Source organism: Vulpes vulpes, chromosome 3 (assembly GCF_048418805.1).
Source record: "Vulpes vulpes isolate BD-2025 chromosome 3, VulVul3, whole genome shotgun sequence".
NCBI lineage: Eukaryota > Metazoa > Chordata > Mammalia > Carnivora > Canidae > Vulpes > Vulpes vulpes.
Window position 1 is genome coordinate 124,713,498 of NC_132782.1, and position 23,295 is coordinate 124,736,792.

General features: G+C 37.9%; 2 protein-coding genes across 5 annotated transcripts in view; one reads left to right on the forward strand and one right to left on the reverse strand.

Annotated features, from left to right (window-relative positions):
• Positions 1–1,685, forward strand: part of LRRC39 (leucine rich repeat containing 39) — a 31,236-nt gene extending 29,551 nt beyond the window's left edge. The window contains exons 9-10 of one of the 2 annotated variants that reach the window (XR_012000744.1): positions 984–1,099; positions 1,141–1,279. Coding sequence is in view for 1 of the 2 variants with exons in the window: in XM_025996563.2 (XP_025852348.2) it covers positions 984–1,039 (56 nt within the window). In the remaining variant the exon portion in view is untranslated. Of the gene's footprint in view, positions 1–983 lie in introns of both variants that reach the window. The other variant, XM_025996563.2, reaches the window with a different exon arrangement.
• On the reverse strand, positions 1,180–23,292 carry TRMT13 (tRNA methyltransferase 13 homolog). 3 transcript variants are annotated; one of them, XR_012000743.1, is made up of 11 exons: positions 23,143–23,292; positions 19,823–19,869; positions 19,668–19,734; positions 15,092–15,154; positions 14,834–14,903; positions 14,572–14,678; positions 14,060–14,227; positions 11,875–11,947; positions 5,912–5,986; positions 1,804–2,037; positions 1,180–1,501 (listed from the first exon to the last, which is right to left on the reverse strand). XR_012000743.1 is itself a non-coding variant. In XM_025996562.2 (11 exons), the coding sequence occupies exons 1-11, from the start codon at positions 23,290–23,292 to the stop codon at positions 1,306–1,308; spliced, it is 1,449 nt and encodes a 482-aa protein (XP_025852347.2). In that variant the 3' UTR covers positions 1,180–1,305. The 3 variants fall into 3 exon arrangements, 2 of the variants coding, with proteins under 2 accessions (XP_025852347.2, XP_072610617.1); XM_025996562.2 differs by having other exon boundaries at positions 1,804–2,236; XM_072754516.1 differs by lacking the exon at positions 14,060–14,227 and having other exon boundaries at positions 1,804–2,236.
• Positions 23,293–23,295: the final 3 nt, after the last annotated feature.

Sequence of the window (23,295 nt, forward strand, 5' to 3'; positions counted from 1 at the left end):
AATTGAGGCACAAAGAGATTAAGCGTTGCCCAAGGTCATACGCTGAGGTGGCAGGGTAGGAGCTGAACCTAGGCAGTTTCATAAAACATAGGAGATTAAAGTAGAAAAGTGAGGAATTTTAAAAAGGCTAGGCTTCTAATTTATAACTCATATAATCACAGATCTATTTATAGGAGAAGAAAGTTACCTAAGAATATCATTATAGTATCTAAAATTAGTTAATTCTGATCTTTCTCTTGGCAAAGGTACATTGGTATGTTAAGACAATTTTTACAAATAAAGGCAGAAATAAATCAAGGATAACATGAAGACGATAACAGTCCTGACCATATGTTTGGTTTAATATTTGCTTGTGCATAGAAACTGCTTATGAGTTAAATAAGACCTAAATGTAAGGAGGTTTTTGGTTTCATTATCTAATTTCCACTTTATTCCAAATTATTTAAGTCAAACAAGTGAGAATATATAGTTGTACTGATAAACATAAAAATGTCCTTTTAAAAGATATGATACCTAATTAACTTATAAGTTATTTGCAAATTTCAATTTAATTTGTGAATAAGGCTTATAAGTTATCTTTTTGGAATTTCTAACTAGATAATTATTCCATTAAAATGAAGTGAAATAGCTTATTTCCCTTAAAAACTATCTCCTCAGTTTTTGTTGTTATGGATAAATTTAGATAATACAGATATGGCGCTAAAATCTGAAGGTGAATTCCTTGATTGTGAACATCTCTGAATTTCTTTGCATTAGAAAAAAAGAATCACGATTGATTATCCTTTCCAGATCTGAATGGACAAAAAAATCCATACATAAGCCACATTCTCAGACTGGCCCTTGTTATAAACCTACAATTGATCTTTACATCTTCAACTTGAGAAATAAAAAGTATTAAATAAAACCAAAGGAAAATAAATTTCCAAAATACAAATACAAAGTTAATGTGCTAGGTGTGTATTGATGTGTTCTGTGTGTTTCAGATAACCAAGTCAACTGTTCTACTACTTTACCAATCTCCATAAATACTGATGGATAATTTAACTCAAGATGCCCTGCTGAAGAGAATTACTTTGGGAATTTGGTGAATTCGCTAATGTTTGGACTTTTATTATTTTTTTTATTATTATTTTTTTTTTTTTTGGACTTTTAAAGTAAAAAGCAAAACTATTACCAAAGTTTAGTGAGGCCACAACATTTTTAAAAATTCATATTATCTGCTATGTAAATTATATTTTCATGAATATAAAAATACAATTAAAAAATTCTTTTGGTGGAAGACATATGTTCAGAATTTCTTTTCCATTAAGGAGTTGTTTCTGGTGATAAAGAATGATTTGGTAAAGCAGTTAACAATACATTTTCCAAAGACACCAGAGGATCTGTATAGTACTGTAAAGCAGGACTGAATCCTTTCTGCTGTAAATACTCAACTCGGCCTTGGTCAATCAGCAATTTACAAAGATGTCCGATTTTCTTCTTTTCTTCAACAGTAAGGAACCTAAATCAAATAAAAACAAAATATTGTTAAAATTTGTAAAAGTTTATAAAAAAATTATTTTAGTCCCTTCTATTTATTGATAAGTTCCTAAGTAACCTGCAGTATACTATGTGCTATGTCCCATGCTTCCAAGATACATTTTTATTTATGCCACAATAAAAGTGTATTTTAATGTATTCTAAAATTGGATGGTAAAATGAATTTTCATGAATAGACTCTCAGTAACATTTATCTAAAAAAAAAGTACAGCAATAACAAAACATTCCTGCCCTGGTGTTGGGCATTTCAATGTAGTCACTTACCCAGGTACACTCTCAGCACTGTCGTCTGTGATTCTGCATCCCCCGTCATCATGCTCTTCACTGGCATCGCTGTGCTTATCTTTTTTCTTTGTGGTAAGATTGGAAGCTTCCAAAGATGTTTTTCGCATTCCACAAGTTGCCCAACTACTCATTCGCTGGAAGTAGTGGAATTCCACTGCTCCAAGGCCTAGAGCCCTGAAATACTCTTTGCCCACATAATGTCTCCAATCACACCTGTGGTGACAACAGAGTGCAATAACAATGCCAGCCACAGGGGTCCACTTCTCTGGGACATTTTTTTCATTTCCTTCCTTGGCCAAAGTGTTAATTTCTTTTTCTGTTTTATCATTCTTTATGCGTTTGGCTAAAGGTTCTTCATTCCTTTCCTCACAACTGGCAGCATAGGTTTCAACCAAACATCGTAATGCAAGATCTGCAAACACAATTATGTGGCCCCCCCCAAACCACATCATCTTTAAAAATAAGTATTTTTTACATTTATTCAGCAGTATGGTTTCTAAAATCCCAACAACAAACACCTGCTTAGCTTTATACTTGTAATAATTCTTCCACGAATTATCAATTTTGTTCATATTTGCTGTTTTCTCATTAGCATCTCATTTTCTCTAATGATTTATTCTACTTCCCCCAAAAACTCGCTGAAGCTTAAGATCTACATCTGTAAAAACTTCTAGTCCAACTACTCAAATTGGCTCTTATTTCTCCTACTCTAGCTGAGGAAAGAACTTCTATAGGAAAAAAATCTTTGATCTACACTTATATTCCAGGGAAGTTTTGAGCTTTAGAAACCCAAAGAAAGAATAGAGGGGAAAGGCATTTGCTAAGTATCTGCTTAGATTGATTTACGTGGCAGTCCTGAAACATAGCTGGTCATAGCAAATCCTGATGAGCTGAAGAGTTGATAAAAGAGAGTCATTTTGTGGAAAGTAGGCCTCACTGAGCAGCCTTACAGTATTTATGCATTCATTCAACAAACAGTTACTGATGCCTTTCGTGTCCAAGCTTTGCAAATGTAATGATGATTAAACACATAAACTTTGAGGTGGTCTATATTAAAATGAAAAATTTAGGGATGCCTGGGTGACTCAGTGGTTGAGCGTCTGCCTTAAGCTCAGGTTCTGATCCCGGAGTCCCGGGATCGAGTCCCACATCGGGCTCCTTGCACAGAGCCTGCTTCTCCCTCTGCCTGTGTCTCTGCCTCTCTGTGTCTCTCACGAATAAATAAATAAAATCTTTAAAAAATAAAATGAAAAATTTAAATTTAAAAGCTTAATAAATAGATTTTTTTATGACTATAACTATATCCTACTGAAGACTGCTATATGAGTTGACAATACTGGGAAGACTCCAAACCTATACTATAAAACCCATACCTGTGTCTGATTAGATTGGCATGCTGTGTCTATTCAATCAAAAACATGTATTTTAAAATGTTTTTACCCTAAGATGTAACCAGTGACTATTAAATTATTTTATATTTCACTAATAAGTTTAATTCAATATATGAGTCTAAGTCAATGAACAGTGGGAGAAAGAGATAGCTTTCTTTTTTATTTAATAAACTATTATTTTCTGACAAAATATATTCAGTCAGTTTTATTTATATTGGACTTAAGTACATGATTTTCAAAAATATGAATAACCTGAAAAATTATTTAAAAAATGAAGTTATTTTAACAATCAGAAGGTATTTAATCTATTTCAACCTTTCCTTCACCAAGAACTTAAAGGACAAAGCCATCTACCAAAGAAAGGGATCAAGAAACATAGCAAATGGGTGGACAAGATTATTCATTCACTCAAATGCTTAGTGTTTCTATTATAAAGCCAACCATCATGTTAGTACACTCCCTGTGCTCAAAAAATTCACAGCATAGTGGGAGAATTAGGTATATAAACAAATAATTAAAATACCATAAGGTAGAGATATGCAGACAGAATTATGATAAACACTAAGGAAATTAGAACTTGACACAATAGAGTACATGGGAAAAGTACACAGGGTTTCAATTTGCCGGGCAGCTAAGCTGTAGGCAGGAAGTGGCAAAGGCTGGAAGGCAGTGGCCAGATTGACAGCAGGTCTTCCTGTTAAAAACCTTGGGGGAAAATCTTTAAAAAAAAAAAAAAAAGGGATCCCTGGGTGGCTCAGCGGTTTAGCGCCTGCCTTCGGCCCAGGGCATGATCATGGAGTCATAGGATCAAGTCCCACATCGGGCTTCCTGCATGGAGTCTGCTTCTATCTCTGCCTGTGTCTCTGCCTCTCTCTCTCTCTCTCTGTGTCTCTCATGAATAAATGAATAAAATCTTAAACAACAACAACAACAACAACAACAAAAAACCTTGGGGGGATCCCTGAGTGGCTCAGCGGTTTGGCGCCTGCCCTCAGCCTAGGGCGTGATCCTGGAGTCAAGGGATCGAGTCCCGCATCGGGCTCCTTGCATGGAGTCTGCTTCTCCCTCTGTTTCTCTCTCTCCCTGTGTCTCTCATGAATAAATAAATAAAATCTTAAAAAAAAAAAAAAAAAGGCCTTGGACTTTCTGCTGTATTAGGAGCTACTGAAGAGTTTTAAGGGGAAAGACATATTATGTGTGTAACCAAGGGGTCTAAATATTAGTAATTAAATAGGTTGTGGAAGGAGACCATCAGAGAAAGAGAAAGAATGGCACAGATGTAGGGGAAGAACTGGGAAAAAAGAATGTAATCATAGGAAAGGAAACAGAATTTCAAGAAGGGCAAGCAACTGGACTGCCTGGCTGGCTCAGCCAGAGAGCATGCAACTCTGGATCTCGGAGTCGAGAGTTCCAGCCCCACGTGGGGTGTAGAGATGACTTAAAAACAAAAACAAAAACAAACTTAAAAAGAATGGCGGTAAACATAGGAAATAAATTGAGGGCTGCAGGGGGTGGGTGTGGGTGGAGGGACAGTGTAACTGGGTGATGAACGTTGAGGAGGACACGTGATGTAGTGAGCCCTGGGTACTATATAAGACTGACGAATCACTGACCTCTACCTCTGATAATAATACATTATACGTTAATTAATTGAAATAAAGTTTTTCAAAAAGAAAACAAATTAACAAAGAAGGGCAAGCAACTGCAGTAGAGATTTTTCAGTAAGATAACAACAGAGTGATGAAGGGAGAAATCAGTGAATCAAGAGAGGAAAAGTATGTGGAACAATGAAAAATGGCCAATATAGATTATACTTCTGAAAAACTTGGGTCAGATGGGTAAGAGTAAATGAGTATGCTTTTTTCTCTCCCCAGGACAGAACTGGCTTACATCAGAAGGTTTTTATGATGGTTAAATGAGATAAGGTACATGAAAGTCATCTTAAAAACTATGAAGGACAACACATGTGTATAATACTCAAAGCCATTTCCAGCTAATTTGAATAATGTCTTATGGAGGCTCCAAGTTCCCCCTACGGGAGATGATGAAACCAGTAGGAGCCAGGAAGAAATGATATAACAATAGCTAACTTTTCCTAAGCACTCATATGCACCAGACACTTCCATGTAACCAGATAAATAATATAATACCTGTTTTACAGAGGAGATAACCAAAATTCAGAAAGGCTAAATAATTTGCCAAGGTTACACAGCACAGCTGAATTCTAGATAATTCAAATGCAAAGCCTATGCTCTTTCTACCTTACCATGCTACACCTAACAGATGGATGTGCTAAGATAAGACATCTTAGATTTTTTATCTAATATTTCGTTTTCCATTTTCCCCAGAGTCCTGGTACATAATCATCTTCTAGCAGGAGAGGTTTCAGAGTGCTTTCCAAGCAACTCCTTAAAAAAATCAGTAGCTTCTGGGGTAGAATCATACAGTTTCCACAAATGATTTGTTTACTTTTTGGTTGAAATATAACCCAAAAAGCTTTCAGTCTCATATGACTCAGTCTTTACCTATGAAACTCTTAATTCATCCTGCAAAGTGGCCAAAATAAGAAAACTCTATATCTGATGTAACACAAGGCCAATGCTACTAGGAAGATCAAGAGACTATTTCAATGATTGGGACCATGTTAAGCTACAATTTGATGTGTTCATCTACACATTATTAGTATGTTAACGTACCTGTTGCCACACCACACAAATGCTTTCCAATTCCTACCACAGGCAGTTTTTCTTTGCTTAGCAAAGGAATCTTGTCTGAAATATAAGAAAATAAAAACGAATTAGCTCTCTTGTGAGATAAGGAAGGCATTAACATGGCCTCTCCAAAGACAGAACTAATTTAAATCTTTGAATTTAAGGGCTGAAAGAAACTCAAACAAAAACTTCTCACTTTATAGCTGAGGAATAAGACTCACAGATATAGTGACCTGATAAGTAACACAGAGAGCTCCTGACCAGCCAGAATTAAAATTAAAATTTCCTTCTTATTTGTTTCCCTTTTTTTCCCCTCTTGCCCCTGGTGGGGCTTCTCCTCCAGAGTTAGTTTCCTGATTCTTAGGCCAATGTCATTTCTCTCTACTGACTCAGGACTTTCCCCTGTATAAGCCTTATTTTGCTAAATATTATTAACTAATTGATAAAAGAACTCAAAGCTTTCCCTGCTAGAAGATTTATTTTGAACAAATAACACATACAATAAACATGTAATATATAAAACACTATATTCAGTATTATAATCAAACTATAGTTTTTTTTTAATATATCTTGATGTTGGGGATCCCTGGGTGGCTCAGCGGTTTCACGCCTGCCTTTGGCCCAGGGTGTGGTCCTGGAGTCCCGGGATCGAGTCCCGCGTCGGGCTCCCTGCATGGAGCCTGCTTCTCCCTCTGTCTGTGTCTCTGCTCTCTCTCTCTCTCTCTCTCTCTCTCTCTATGTCTATCATAAATAAATAAAAATAAATCTTTAAAAAATATATATCTTGATGTTCAAAAATAAGATATCTTTGCTTTTTACATTGTTTTGAAAAAAAGAAAATATTCATAACAGTCCTGAAAAAAGTAAAAAAAAAAGGTCCATAAGGTAATGAAGTAAGATATACTATATCACAGTTTTAGCCTCCATTTCCCCTTCCTATTGATTTCCCTTTTTGTAAGATTCTGAAATGAAAAGTATGCTTCCTCTAAAAAATTCAGCTAAGCATCAAGCACAGTGAACAGTCCAATGGAAGTACTTAGTAAATATTTTTACTTTTCTGTTACTTGCTTTCAAATGTTATTATATTACTTGCCAGGAGAAAATGGTATCAAGTGGAACAGTTTGCTTGTATCAAGGAATATAGAAGTTTAAATTAAGTTAGTTCAAGAAACTTACCATCAGTTAGAGTGAAGGGAAAGGAATTCTAAGAAAAACCTTCTCCTTTATGCTTGAAAATTATCTCATTTCCTCTGTCTCCTATTTCTTTGGGCTTGGAAAATAGAACAGAGGAACTTCTGTCAAATGATGGTAGATTAAATGCAAATAGGAGTTTACTACTAAACTAAAACTCCACCACAATGTGGATAAAAGGATTTTTTTTTTAAAGACTGTATTTATTCTTCTGAGAGAGAGACAGACAGGCAAAGGCAGAGGCAGAGAAAGAAGCAGGCTCCATGCAGGGAGCCCAATGTGGGACTTGATCCCAGGTCTCCAGGATCACACCCTGGGCCAAAGGCAGTGCTAAACCGCTGAGCTACCTGGGCTGCCCAGATTTTTAAAAAGATATAAACTCACAAGATCTGAAAGAGGACAAAAGGAGACAAAAATGGGAAAGTCTGTGACTCAACCAAATTTATTCTACAGATCTTCCAAAGGCTCAAGAATTGGGGGCATTAGGTACTTTTGGAGTAGAGCTGAGTAGCTATAATGCAGAGTGTTGGTGGAAAGCCTGTTTAAGTAGTCAGATCCCCACCTCAACAGCTCCTTGGTGACTACCTCTTTCCTACATGATGGAAGACTGTAGACTAATTCTCTGGATCAAGTAGAACAGGAATTCAGTGGATTTAGGGACAAGAGGAAGTTGAAAGATGAAGTATGATAAATCAGCAGGAATCAGTGAGCATGCCTACTAATTTCCCTATCTCTCGTTCCCCACTGGGTCCCGAGATGTTGGTCATCAGACTTTTACCCTCTAGGTAGGCGATCAGAGAAGAGTCTTCTCTGCAGAATCTTACCAGCCCAAGAGTAAAGATGACCTCTTAGGCAAATCACACCTGTGATCACTCCACCTGAGGACCCAGAGCTCTGAGTCCCTCAATCCTAAGAATACACTATCAAGGAGCATCAGATTTCAGAGGACAGCTTCTAAGTTATGAAACCAAAACAAGTGGAAAAGAACAAATTGGTGAAAACAGATTACAAAGGGAGAATAATTCTAAAACACCATTATTAATGTCCTCTGAAAGAAATTATAATTATAAAAAAGATCAAAATATAATAATAAAGATAAATAGAGAAAAAATCCTAGAAATTAAAACTATGATAGAAAAAATTAAGTTGGGAAAATTTTAGGAAGTATAGAAAAAAGACCAAAAGACATAACACAGAGAAGTTTTCTTCAGAGAAGTAGAAAACCATCCCAATAAGTCTAATAACTAGGTCATAAGAATTCTCCCTTAAAGGAAGAAAGGAGAAAGTGTAGCAGAGTAAATTATGAAAGAAAGAATCCAAGGAAATTTCCCAGAAAGCTGAGAATACTAGAATCTCTAAATCAAGATTTCTCATCCTTGGCATTATTGACTTTTTGGCCCCAATAATTTTGTTGTGGGGAGCTATACCATACCATATGAGATATTTAGCAGGCCTCTGGTCTAGTAGGCAGCCTCTGTGGACTGTATCCATATCTTGGACTGTTACCATAGCATGCCCACTGCTATGACAATCAAAAATGTCTCAGACATTGCCAATGTGCCCTGGGGGACAAAGTCCCACCAGTGAGAACCACTGCTATAAATGAAGGAGGCACAATGGATAAAAATATAACCATAGGAAGGCCTATCACTCTGAAAATTTAAAACACGAAAGACAAAGAAGAATTTCAAGAAAAAAGCAGATCAAGTACAAGGGACCAAGAAATTTCAAGAAAAGGGATGCCTGGGTGGCTCAGTGGTTGAGCATCTGCCTTTGGCTCAGGGTGTGATCCTGGAGTCCCAGGATCAAGTCCCACATTGGGCTCCCTGCATGGAGCTTGCTTCTCCCTCTGCCTATGTCTCTTCCTTTTCTCTCTCTGCATCTCTCATGAATAAATAAAATCTTAAAAAAAAAAAAAAAAGAAATTTCAAGAAAAAAGCAGATCAAGTACAAGGGAGCAAGATTCAGAACAGCACTGAACTTTTAAATAATACTAGTAGAACAGAACTTTCAAAATTCTAAAGGAAAATGATTTGTTTAAAGAGATTTTATTTATTCATGAGAGACACACAGAAAGAGGCAGAGACATAGGCAAAGGGAGAAGCAGGCTCCCTGTAGGGAGCCCAATGCGGGACTTGATCCCAGGACCCTAGGATCACAACCTGAGCCAAAGGCAGGCTGCTCAACCACTGAGCCACCCAGGTGCCCCAGAAAATGATTTTCAATCTGGAAATACAAATACCCAGCCAAGTCAAGTCTAAAATAAAAGATGTTTTCTAACAATGCAAGGCCTCAAATTTATCTCTATTGCATTGTTTCTCAAAAGCTATAGGACTAGGTGCTCTACCCAAAGAGTGAATCAATAGATGTGGGAAAAGACGTGGAAAAAGAAATTCCTACCCAAGAGAGTGAAGGAAATCCCTAGGATGAGACTGAAAAAAGTTTTAATGTTGATCATTGTGCCCCAGGAATGGAGGGCATCCAGTCTGAACTGCAACATGTCTGAAGCATACAGGGGAGAATTTTTCAGCAAGATGGAAACTAATAAAATAGTTGATAAATGTATTACAATGAATACATTTTTAAAAGACAAAGTAAATAAAATTATAAATTATTAATTTAGCAAACAAAAAAATTAAAGAGGAGAAAGTAATTTACTATATGGTTCAGTGGTAAAAAAAAAAAAGATGATTTAATCATTTCGTACATATTAGAAAGATGAGGATTGGAAAGTGTTTGCACTTGAAGCGGGGCAAAGGTACAAAATCTTTATCTTCCATTGGGAGAAACTGATAGATAATGCTTTAAGAAAAAAGGGGGGGGGCAACAAAACCAAAAGCCTATCATTAGAGATTTCATTTATTTATTTATTTATTTTTAAAAAGGTTTTATTTATTTATTCATAGACACAGAGAGAGAGAGGCAGAGACACAGACAGAGAGAGAGGCAGGCTCCATGCAGGGAACCCAATGTGGGACTCGATCTCGGGTCTCCAGGATCACACCTCAGGCTGCAGGTGGCGCCAAACCGCTGCGCCACCGGGTCTGCCCAGAGATTTCATTTAAATATAAAAATCCACTTGTAATGGGTAAATGAAGTTGGCTCCAAAGAGAGAGCCATGGCTAGGAGGAAGTGGCTGCTGCTGTTTTTATAACAACTTGAGAACTTGTAGAATTGTTTCAGTCTTAACCACACACATATAACTTTAATAAAAGCCCAAAAAAGAAAAAGAAGAGGCAGGGATGTCCGTAGTGAACTCATTCAATAGATGCTTCCTATTCTTTCTCTTCCCCTAAAATGATGAATAGTCAATTCCAACCCTGCTACCCACAAAGTCCTTTAAATAAATGTCACTTTCTCCTTGCTTCAAAACTACTTTTAATTACTCTCAGTATGTCATTAAATAAGTTTTTTATTTTAAATATTAAGAAAAAACTGAAGTATGGAAGTCAGGAGATTATAATTCACATTTTCACTGCTGGCTATATTTTTATGTAGGTCACTATTTAGCAGGAGAGAGTTTTTCAAGTTAATGCCAACTTTAAAAGGGCAGTATTGAACTAGATTATAGATATTTGCTTCATTATTAATCTTTCTCTCTTATTTTGGTTTAAAACTATGGAATAGGGGCACATGGTGGGCACAGATGAGTGATCTAGAAACTATTTAATAAATATGGTATGCTACCTTCTAGTATACTTAAAAAGAATTCAATACATAGCATAAAAACTTGTCTAGGATTTTCAATGTCAGAAAAGAAATACATTCAGTTAAATAATTTTAAATACAGTGATTTATATAGAAATGTTGGGTTGCTCCACAAAGCTGTACTAGTGAGTAGATGGAAGAGGTCACTAGGATATGTTTGTATTAATATGAAAAACTGTAAAGACTATAAAAAGGTACAGAAAAGGCACAAAAAAGTATGACTGAAGCAGGGGTGAGTGTGTGAACTGTGACTTCCACAGAGGTGAATTTGTTTGGTACAATTTAAAATTCTAGCAAGTATCTTTTACCAACAGCGGGACAAAGAATAATCTCATTTCTTTGATAGTTTAGGTTAAGTAATGTTAATTATAGGCAGAAGGCACTAGCCTTTTTTAGGGGGCAGAGGGAAAGAGAATCTTAAGGGGCTCCACACCCAGTACAGAGCCTGAAGCAGGGCTTGATCTCATGACCTTGAGATCAGGACCTGAGCCCAAATCAAGAGTTGGATGCTTAACCAACTGAGCCACCCACGTGCCCCTGAACAGACTCATAATTAAAAAGATCAAAGAGGGGTGCCTGAGTGGCTAAGTCAGTTGGGTATCTGCCCTTGACTTGGGTCATAAATCCAGGTCCTAAGATTGAGTCCTGTATTGGGAATCCTTGCTTAGCAGGGAGTCTGCTTCTCCTTCTCCTTCTGCCCATCCCCACAGATGCTTGTGCATTCTCTCTCAAATATATAAATAAAATCTTAAAAAAAAAATAAAAAGGACAAAGAAATAATGTAGGGACATATTATCAAAACTTTTATTAAACTCTTTCCTAATATGATACTTCATTTCTAATGATACTGAAATCTCATTTTAAAAAGTTCCAGACCTAATTCAATTTACATTTATCCAAACGTTAGATATAACACTCTATATTACAATGCATTAATTTTCGTTTGTTTTCCCTGAAGCACTGTTCTGCATGACTGGATTTCTAAGCAACCCTCAGAATTTGAAACTTCTATGATTTATGGAAGGGCAACCGAAAGTTATGCAACTTACTCAAACACAAGTGTTGAATATCAATTTGAAGTCTCTCAAACACTGAATTTTTCTTTCTGTGTTTGCCATCTACCTGCAGAAATAGAACATAGTCATAACAACAGCTCTTTATGTTTAAAAAAAGCTTTATGAAAATAAAAAGATTTCTCTTTGTTTTCAAAATTCAGAGGAAATAATTTCCCATCTTATTTTTAATATTTAAAAAACAGAATCACTAATTAAAATATTTTAAGACTGCATATTCTTTGATGAAAACTCTAAAATAACAATATCATATATTTTTAAAAAGCTTAAAATTTTATAAATTATTATGTACAATGATTTCCTCTAACTCTAAAACGACCCTATTCACTGATGAAGGAACTAAGCTTCACAGATGTTAAGTGACTAACTTAAGATTGCTTGCAAGCTCCTTTGCCTTAGCCCCTAATACACTATTTTCGGCTCATTCTTCTTACTCTCTCTAAAAGATCACAACCACCATTCTGATCTATGTCCATGTGTCTATGACTTAAAAATCAACACTGTGGCCCAGATTTTTTTGATGAACACCAGACACATATCTCTAGTTGTGAATTAGAAAGCTCTACTTCAACTGTAAACTCATTCAAAACTGAACCCATCATTTCTCCCCACAAACCTATTCTTTCTCTTCTTCCTTCTATATTCCCTAGCTCAGATAAAATGCACCACCAGTCATTTAAAGCCATCAAGTGTCACCTGAAATAACTCCTCTGTCATTCTTAATGACTAATAAATAAAATCACCAAATCTCCTTCTTCTAAAATCTTAGCATTTTTCATACTCTTTCCCTCTTCTCCATGCCTCTGCAATAGTCTTAGCTCTGGCCCATTTCTTACTTGGATTACTGGATAATAATTATCTTGTTATTAATCCCTCTACTTCAAGTCTCAGACTCTTCTGATACAGCTTTAATGGTATTACTAGGATGAACTTTTTAAAATTTATTTTTATTTTTTAAAGATTTTATTTATTTATTCATGAGAGACACAGAGAGAAAGAGAGGCAGAGATATAGGCAAAGGGAGAAGCAGGCTCCATGCAGGAAGCCCGACATGGAACTCGATCCCAGGTCTCCAGGATCACGCCCTGGACTGAAGGCGGCGCTAAACCGCTAGCCACCTGGGCTGCCCTAGGATGAACTTTTAAAAAGCCTTTTTATTTTCTCCACCAACTCTCACATATTCTTTCAATCTCCCCTCAGCTGTCACTTTTTCCAAGAAACCTTTCCTGATCCACACTACACTGAGTCTGTGTTCTATCTTCATACTTCTATGGCTTCTGGTACTTACTATCATCATAAGAGACTTAGCATACTGAGCCAAAATACTCCTAAGTCTGCTCCACTAGATGTAAGATTTTCAAAGACAAGAACTAAATCTTGTTCCACCGTATATCCAGCATGTAGCAGGATAAAGTTGAACTCCTTCCTTTGGCATAAAATAGGATTCCTTCCAGAGTTTAGCCATCCTGTCCCATTTCATCACCACTGAACCCTACTTGGAACTATGCATTCTCATCACACAGAAGTGTTTCCATGTTTCCCTATTGTTTCAGGTGTTTGGTTACACTGTTCCTGCTTCCTAGAATGCTTCCCAAACCCTTTACCAAGGAAACATTAATTCTCCTTTCAAGATAGACCTCAGACATCAACTTTTCTATGTAGCCATTTGCATCCCTTCCCTGCATTAAAACATGCCACTCCCTCTTTTGAAACTACACTGTACTCTGGTGCAGATTACTTTTATATAATCATTAATTTGTGTCTCTCCTTTCTAAATATAATAGAGCACAGAGACCTTGTCTTGATTTTATCTACTCAATGTCTGTCATGGTGCCTAATGGTACGCTCAATAAATATATACCGAATGAAGTTAGCAAGGGGCACAGGTAGGTTAGAACCCAAGACTTAACTCCTAGCTTGAGTGTGGCTCTTTCCACGTATTTTCTTGTCTCTGCAAATAATTTTAAGAACTCTGCTCACTGGACTATCAAAATTTAGATTAAAAAATTTACCTTCAGTTTAAGTCATCAATATAATTAGAATAAAAAGCCGTATCAAATCAACAGAAAAATTAATTTTCTGAATATCATGGTTTTCTTTTTTTAATAAGAAAAGTGCAAACAAAGTTTGGTTACTAACATACTGCCAAGAATTCACGTACCTTGAATCTCGTGGTCACCTTTTCTACTAGGATGAAGTGAACTTTTTCAGCATCTTTTAAGGCAATATCAACCCAATGAGATAATTTTCCCTTTCCTGCTCCAAACTCAACAAAGCATCTTCTTGGACCAAGTAACTTTAATTTTTCAATGTTACCTAAAATAGAAGCCTGCAAACTTCACAAGATTATTTTATAAACTAGAGTAAACACATTTGGCTTGAATGGGAAAACAGCAAGGTAATTTCTATAAGGCAGCATGTGCACATAGATAATTTTTGTTTGGCTTTAAATTTCTTCCCTTGTTTTGAAATTTTTAACACACAGTACTCAGAACCATATCCATGCCAAAAATTTTTAATATACGTTAACATATATTTTTTTGAAATGGAAAGATTCTGTTCCCTGAAAGATAAACTAAATAAAACCTCATTAACTATATTTAGAAAGAATGTTAGCTTTTGACAAATGAACAAAAGGCCAATTTTAGTATAGTGACTATGACCTAAACATACCTGCTGTTTCAGGTGTTTGGTTGCAGAATCACCATTTTTAGGGTCATTAAGGGCATCATGCAATGCTGGATGGGACATAATTTGATCTTTAAGTGTAGAGTTCAAACCTGTGCCAAATATAAGCACAATAGCTTAAGCAACCAAACATGAAACTGTAGGGCTCTGAACAACGGTAGTAACATCTTGTAAGCCACACTGGTATCAACTCATGTGGCACCTAATTATTCTAAAAATTTTAACTTGCAACTGTAGACAGACTTACCTTCACTTGCTTTCCGCAATTTCTTAATTAAGCTTTCCAACTGCTCTTCAGAAAGAGAAGAAATCGGAACCTATATACAAAAATGGGGCATGAGTGGTCTGGAAACTAACCATCACTAATAATATAGATTCTATAGGAAAATCCATGGTAAATTCAAAGCAATTAGTTTATTTTAAACAATTACTACAACAGCTTATTCATAGAGATAGCTCACAGATATCTTTTAAAATTAAATTAAATGTTAAGTCCAGTACTTACTAATTGCTCAGGTATTTCTGTTTCATCGTTTAAGCCCGCATTAATATCTTGAATAAAGAAGTCCTTAACAAAAACAAAACCACAACAATACTGTTATTAATGTGAAGAGGTCAGAAAATTAGGGTGAAAAACTGATCGTTCTCTTCTTTCTATACTCTCTACCTGCCATCCTCCCTATCTCTCATTTATGAATTTAAATAATTACACATGGCTAGTGGTTACTATACTGGACCATGTAGATATAGAAGAATGAAAATAATAAAATAATACTATTTCTACAATCCTGTTCTAAAAGTAAAAACTACTGTTGGAACTTTATGCATAGTGATGGACTTTTGTTACACAGAAGGGTAACATGCTGTGTGTGTTGCTACCTTTACCTATATGGACAATAAGGAAACTGGTGATTAAGTGAAAGAGGTGAAGATAGCGAGTATTACAATGTTCTGTTGGATGACTGGCAAAACTGTAATAGAAAATTAGCTATAACTATTATAATTTGATGTACTCTTAGTTTATTTTATAGATTTTATTTATTTATTCATGAGAGACACAGAGAGAGAGGCAGAGACAAGGCAGAGGGAGAAGCAAGTTCCATCAGGGAGCCTGATGTGGGATTTGATCCACGATCCCAGGATCACGTCCTGAGCCAAAGGCAGACACTCAACTGCTGAGCCACCCAGGCGTCCCTTATGTACTCTTAGTTTAAAATGATTGCCAAGAGTGCTCTAGGTAAGTTGTATTGTGGACTAGATTTTTAAATGTGAAAACTATTTATACTGGAGAAACGTCTCACGAATTTACTTCCATTTTGTGTACTTTCTTTAAAGATTTATTTATTTATTTTAGAGAGAGAGAAGGAGAGAGGGGGGAGGGAAAAGCAGAGGGAGAGAATCTTCAAGCATACTCCCCACTGTGATGGAACCAGACGTCGGGCTTGATCTCATACCCATGAAATCATGACCTGAGCCAAAACCAAGAGTCAGATGCTGAACTGAGCCACCCAGAATACAGAATTTTTTAAAAAAACAATGAAGAGTTTTACAAAATAAAGCAGAATAGTGATGAAACTTTGCCTGGGTTCCAAGTTTCACATTATATGTAGGGCACTAGATAAATACCATTCTGCATTTTTTCCTGCTTCCTATCATCCCATTGTTTTCCTCCCTTTCCTTTCCACAGTGTCCTGACATGCAATAGTGTCTGTATGGGGTTTTTCCATTTTTAATAAATTTATCTCTTCTCTCAGCCTTTTCCCAGAACATGTATTCCACCTGTTTGCCTGAACTAAAAACCTAGCACTTAGGTAAGGAAGATCATCTCCATGCATACTTGAAAGTAAGGGCAATATTCTTTCTTTTCACTAAGGGTCTATCTGGGGTGGTCATCTTTTTTCTTCTACAGATCTTCATGTAAAAATATTTCCTTTTAAGCTTATGCCATCTGATCTAAGCTGGTTCTCAACTAGAAGGTATTTGGAAATGGACAGGGATATTTTATTGTCAAAATGACTGAGAGGTGCTATTGGGAGACAATGCTCAATTTTCTGCAAGTGTTACAAGCAAGGCACACTGACAACCTTGTTTCAGATTCTCTTCTCAAGGACAGTTCTATACCAAACAATCTTGGAAGATAGAAATAGTGAATCTTTCTAGAGCAGATGGCAGGCCTGCTTATTGTACAGTATAATAAAGGAATGTCTACTTATGGAACAGAGATCAGGCAAGCTTCCTTATTACCCATTTTATTATTATTTTTAAAAATATTTTCTTTATTTTAGGGAGCGTGTATGCATGTGCATATATGTGGGGGGAGAGAGGAGGAATGAGGGGAAATAATCTCAAGCAGTCTCTGTACGAGTACAGAGCCTGATGTGGGGCCTGATCTCATGACCCTAAGATCATGACCTGAGCTGATATCAAGAGTCAGACCCTTAACTGACTAAGCCACCCAGGAGCCCCTATTTCTTTTTTTTTTTTTAATTTATTTATGCATTTGAGAGAGAGAAAGAACATGCACACAAGTGAGTGTGGGGACGGAGGGAGAGAATCCTCAAACAGACTCCCCTCTGAGTGTGGAGCCCAACATGGGGCTTGATCTAACAACCCATGAGATCATGACCTGAGCTGAAACCAAGAGTCCGATGCTCCTATACTGCTCATTTTAAAAGAAATGTATTTCCTAAGCTTAGGGCTCTTCAGCTGTGAACTAAGCTATGCACAAAAATGTGCAGGATTTATATAGGCCCTGCTGATTCCATGGACCTTAGGGAACAAGGGAAACTGATGCAGGTGAGAGGCCATGACACTGAAATGACTTCATTACAGTGACTAATGAAGTCCTTTGTCTCTGACCTAGGAGTCTCTTCTGCCAGCATCCACAAACCTGTGGCAGGCTAACTTGTTAGCCTAAAAAAGAGATTATACTTCAGATCCTTCATATTCCTCACAAGTGCCTTTGCCATTTGCTGCTCAGAGGCCAGGAATACTAAACACAGGGATGCTCCAAAATATACAGCACATGACTATCCCACTTGGAATGCCTAAAGCCTACTGAGGGTAGGAGCCACTCACCTTTGATTTCAGTGTCACCCTGAGTTCTGGCCTTGTCTTACGCTCTATTTCCTGGCTATCTCATCTCACCTTCTCCTCACCTCTCTCCTTGATTCTATTCTCCAGTCATGTGCAATGCCCAGGCCTAAAGAAAGGTAGCAACTTTCTCACTTCTAGGTGCTTACATATGTTTTTTTCCCCTTCTCTGGCTGATTCTCTTCCCACCCACTCCCCTTTTTTTAGAGAGGGGAAGGAGGGACCAAGGGGGAAGAAGAGAGAGAATCTTAAGCAGCCTCTGTGCTCAGTGTGGAGCCCGACTTAGGGCTTGATCTCACCACCCTGAGATCATGACCTGACCCAAAATCAAGAGTCAGACACTTAACCAACTGAGCCACTCAGGTGGCTCATTCTCCTTTGACCTGTAGGTCTCATTTTATGACACTTCTTCAGAGAAGCCTCCCTGACTCCTTCTGCATCTCTCTCATCCCCTATTTCTCCCTCAAAAAGTGTTAGGCTCTTCTCTTTTCTTTCAAAGCACTCTGTACTGAATCAGTTTTAAACACATAATATTGTATTTTTTGTCTCTCCCACTAGACTTTAATGTTCTTATAGGCAGAGTGCTTGGTACAATGTCTGGCATAAGTGCTCAATTAGTATCTACTGAATAAACAAGTTCCTCCCCCACCCTTCTAATCTCTTACCTTGGGTAACTTAAAAATCCCAGAGTTCACCTAAGACCTGTATGTATTTGACTTCCAAACTAACCACTCTATGACTTTCAGACATACACAACCAACTCTGTTTTTAGTCACCAAGTTGTATTGATTCTGCTATCTAATAACTCTTGCATTTATTCCCTAGCCTTTCCATCCTCTTTCATTTTGTTTCTAATCATGTCCCACCTGGATTTCAGCAATAGCCCTTAACTGGTTCAAATTCCAAGTCATCCTCCTACACTGCTCAGAGAGAAAGTTTTGTAAGAGGTAAGTATGACCATACCATTTTGACCTTAAAATCTTTCAGTGGCTCCCCATATCTTTCAGAATAAAGTCTGAGTTCCTTAGAAGTCTCAATGTGGTTTCTCAGCCTATGCCTTTGTGCATATGGGTCTTTTCACCTCTAAGGATTTTCTTCTTTCTTTGCCAAATCAAGACTTAGCTCAAGTGTTACAACCTCTGGGAAGCTTTTCTTGATCCCTTGGATATAATTTTAATTTTTATACAGGTATGTACACTTGTGTACTACTTCTTTCACTTAACTTATTAAATAAGATCCATTATTTACTAGCTGACTCATTGTTTCAAATTAACTCCTTGAAGTCTGGGACCATATTTTATTGAAATAAATTTAAGCACTAAATAAATAAATAAATAAATTTTAAATATTTATTTATTCATGAGAGAGAGAGAGAGAGAGAGGGGGGGGGGGGGGGCAAAGACACAGGCAGAGGGAGAAGCAGGCTCCATGCAGGGAGCCCGACATGGGACTCGATCCTGAGTCTCCAGAATCACACCCGGGGCTGAAGATGGCACTAAACCACTGAGCCACCTGGGCTGCCCTAAATAAATAAATAAATAAATAAATAAATAAATAAATAAAGATTTTAAAGATTTTATTTATTCATGAGAGAGAGAGAGAGAGAGGCAGAGACACAGGCAGAGGGAGAAGCAGGCTCCATGCAAGGAGCCAGACATGGGACTCAATCCCCCGGGTCTCCAGGATCACACCCTGGGCTGAAGGCGGCGCTAAACTGCTGAGCCACCCGGGCTGCCCTAAATAAATATTTTGAATAAGTTGTGAAATTACTCTCTAAACAACATACTTGTTGCATAAAGTTCTGTTATCTGAATTAGGATTATAAGTGATTCACAGTATGACATCCTATATATACTCAAATGCATTTACCACATTCAAGCTTTCTAAGGTAAGAGTCTTGCTAAATATTCACATTTGTAATCAACCGATAGATATAAACATGACATACTACACATTTCACCACTCAATTTTACTGATCAAACACTTACAGGTTTTGGCTTCTCTCTTGAGTTACATTTTTTCAAATGCTTTGCTAGTTGATCTTCATATACTGTGCTAAATTTAAAGAGAGAATTAATTAAAATAAGACCTATGACAATTAATTTTTCCAGCACAGAAAAACTCTTATCTGACCCATACTTACTGTTTTGGATCCAAAGGACACAGAATTCTTTTCCGAGCATTTTCTTCCTAAGAAAGATGATATATTTATTTAGATGAAAAATATCAAGTTTGTTCTTTACAGATATTAGATATAACTTCAATGTAATCATAAACTTATGGATTTCCAAAACAAGGTAAGGAAAGCTTAAAAGGACATTAATAAAGCACTGGAAAAATCAGGTTATAGAGTTTAACAACAATAATCTCCAAAGTAGCTAGCTTGTGTATATATGAGCAAATATTGCTTTGGACAGCAAGGGTTTATAGCTTTATTATTTATTTATTTATTTTAAAAAAGATTTTATTTATTCATGAGAGACCCACAGAGAGAGAGAGGCAGAGACACAGGGAGAGGGAAAAGCAGGCCCCACACAGGGAGCCCGATGTGGGATTCGATCCTGGGACACCAAGATCGCGCCCTGGGCCAAAGGCAGGTGCCAAACCGCTGAGCCACCCGGGGATCCCAGTTTATAGCTTTAAATAGGTTATAGAAAAGGCCTTATATATGGAATTTTGAATCTCTGATAGCATTGACTATAATTTGCACTATTTTAGGCACCACGAAGGAAGAAAATATGCTGCCAATTTAAAATTGTGACATGTGAGGGACGCCTGGGTGGCTCAGCGGTTGAGTGCCTCCCTTCTGCCCAGGGCATGATCCTGGAGACCTGGGATGGAGTCCCACGCCAGGCTCCTTGCATGGAGCCTGCCTGTCTCTCTGTGTGTTTCTCATGAATAAATAAATAAAATCTTTAAAAATATTATAACATGTGATTGATTTTAAGGTATATTCTGGGGATGCCTGGGTGGCTTAATGGTTGGGCATCTGCCTTTAGCTCAGGTCATGATCCTGGGGTCCCAGGATGAAGTCCCACATCGGGCTTTCTGCATGGAGCCTGCTTCACCCTCTTCCTGTGTCTCTGCCTCTCTCTGTGTCTCTCATGAATAAATAAGTAAAATCTTTAAAAAATAAATAAATAAATCACAGATTCAGTAGGATGCCCAAAACTGAAAACCAAATCGTGTCAGTGTTTCCACTTGGTGTCTTGCAATCTTTCTTCAAGTGACCAATAAGAATATTCCTTCCTCTCTAGGAATACCAATCAGCTTTTAAGGATCCAGTCATATTCTACTACTGTCACCAATTGCATTCATCTTCTAGATGTCTTGTTAAGGTCAAGTTAGGTTTTATTTAAAAAAAATTTTTTTAAATAAGGAGATGTTATTTGTTTGAGAGAGAGAGAGAAAGAGAACGAGCAGGAGGTAGGGGTAGAGGGAGAAGAAGTTCCCCACTGAGCAGAGAGCCCAATGCAGGGCTCAATCCCAGGACCCTGGGATCATGACTTGAGCTGAAGGCAGATGCTTAATGGACCGAGCCACCCAGGCAGCCCCCAAGTTAGGTTTTAGAGTGAGAACAAAACTTTCTCCTACCACAAACCTCACTCAAAATTTATTTATTGGGGTGCCTGGGGAGCTCAGTTGGTTGTGTCTGCCTTTGGCTCAGATCCCGATCCAGGAATCCCAGAATAGAGCCCTATATTGGGTTCCCTGCTCAGTGAGGAGTCTGCTTCTCCCTCTCTCCCTGCTCCTTCTCTCGCTCTCATTCATTCTCTTTCAAAATAAATAAATAAAATCTTAAAACAAAAACACCAAAAATTTACTTATCAATTTTATAAATCTCAGTTTTTGATCGAAGGATGTTTGATGGTCCTCCCAAAACCACTCAAAACAACTGTAGATATACTTCAAAGAGTTCTCACCATCAGTCAGAGGTTTCCCACATCCCCCAAAATATGTTTCTGTATACTTCACTCGGTAAGTATCAGTCTAATCAAAATATGAAGCAAAGTTATTGCTATGATGGACAGTAGCAGATGAAGGAGCTCTGGGGGCTGACTCTTACTGGGTATCTCCCAGGATAAACCACCTAACAGAAATACTGTAACTAATACTGGACATCCAGAAGTCATGAAGCCAGGTGTTGCCCGTTTGGGTTAATCTTTCTAAAACTTAGCAAACACGGTCCTCTTCTACGAGCATTCTGCTCTTCTTGTTCTTATTCTCTCTTACATATACCCTAAAGAAATACACAGACATAAAAACACAGTGAATTCTTGAAGGGGGGAGAGGCAGCCACACCCCCATCCGCAAATAACTTGGACTTCCCAAAATATGAGCTTTAAGACCTTTGTGACTTCTCATAGTCGACTGCTGACCTGAAGCCTTACTGATAACACAAACGGTTAATCAATGCATATTTTTTTGTTGTATTTTACACTGTATTCTTACAATAAAGTAAGCTAAAGAAAACGTTATTAAGAGTCTTAATAAGGAAAATACATTCACAGTACTGCACTGTGTTTATAAAAATCCACGTATAAGTGGGCTGGGTCTTCAAGGGTCAACTGTATATGGACAGTACAATGATCTGCGTGACTGTTTTCTCAAAATTGTACGCTTCCTGTTTTTAATTTTTTTTTTAAAGATTTTATTTCTTTATTCATGAGAGACAGACAGAGAGAAAGAGAGAGAGGCAGAGACACAGGCAGAGGGAGAAGCAGAGGGAGAAGCAGATGCCATGCCGGGAGCCCGACGTGGGACTCGCTCTCGGGTCTCCAGGGTCACGCCCTGGGCCCAAGGCGGCGCTAAACCGCTGAGCCACCCAGGGATCCCCTGTGTTTGATTTAAAAGGAGAGTCATTCTCACACGATTTTTAAATCCTGCCTTCCCCCTTTCAGCAGTCAAGTCGCTTTCAAAAGACTGTACTCTATATAAATCTTTAAAAAGTCTTTAATCACTCTGCTCATCACAAGCACATCCTTTAATCCCCAACACCTATTGCACCCACACACCCCTCTCCCAGAATTGTAGTTCTAAGTTGTTTGTTTTTTTTTTTTTAAGTTTCTCAACCGCATTCACAAGAAGGGATGATTGACAGAACCATCAGAGCACAATCAGCGAAACCCTGGGACCTTTGATCACTATTCTTTCTAGACCCCCGTTCGGGTCAGGAAGGCGGAGACCCGGCGGGACGCCCGAGCGCGCAGTTTGGGGGCAAAACTAAGATCCACGTTCCCGCGAGTCGGCAGCGAAACCAACGGGTCGCTGCTGGAGCGTCGCTTCCTGCGAGAGACGCCGCGCTTCGCCGGCGCTCGTCAGCGCTCCCCGGGGAGGGCGGGACCGCGCCTACTACAGAAAAAGTTGGAAAATCCAGGAAAGAAAAGTAGACATCTGTCAGAGGGTAGTTGCCGAACCAAGAAACTTATTTCCAAGTCTCCAGAGGGTAGAGCAATACCAGACCTCCGCGGCTCCAGCATGTTCCCCACAGAATCGTCTCCCTGCTGCCACCACCATCCTGCAGAACCGCTTCTTCTTTTCCACGTAGTAACTGCATCGACCCTCAGCCGGAAAGTCAGTCGTGCGCGGCGGGGCCGGCGCAGAAGCCGCCATAAT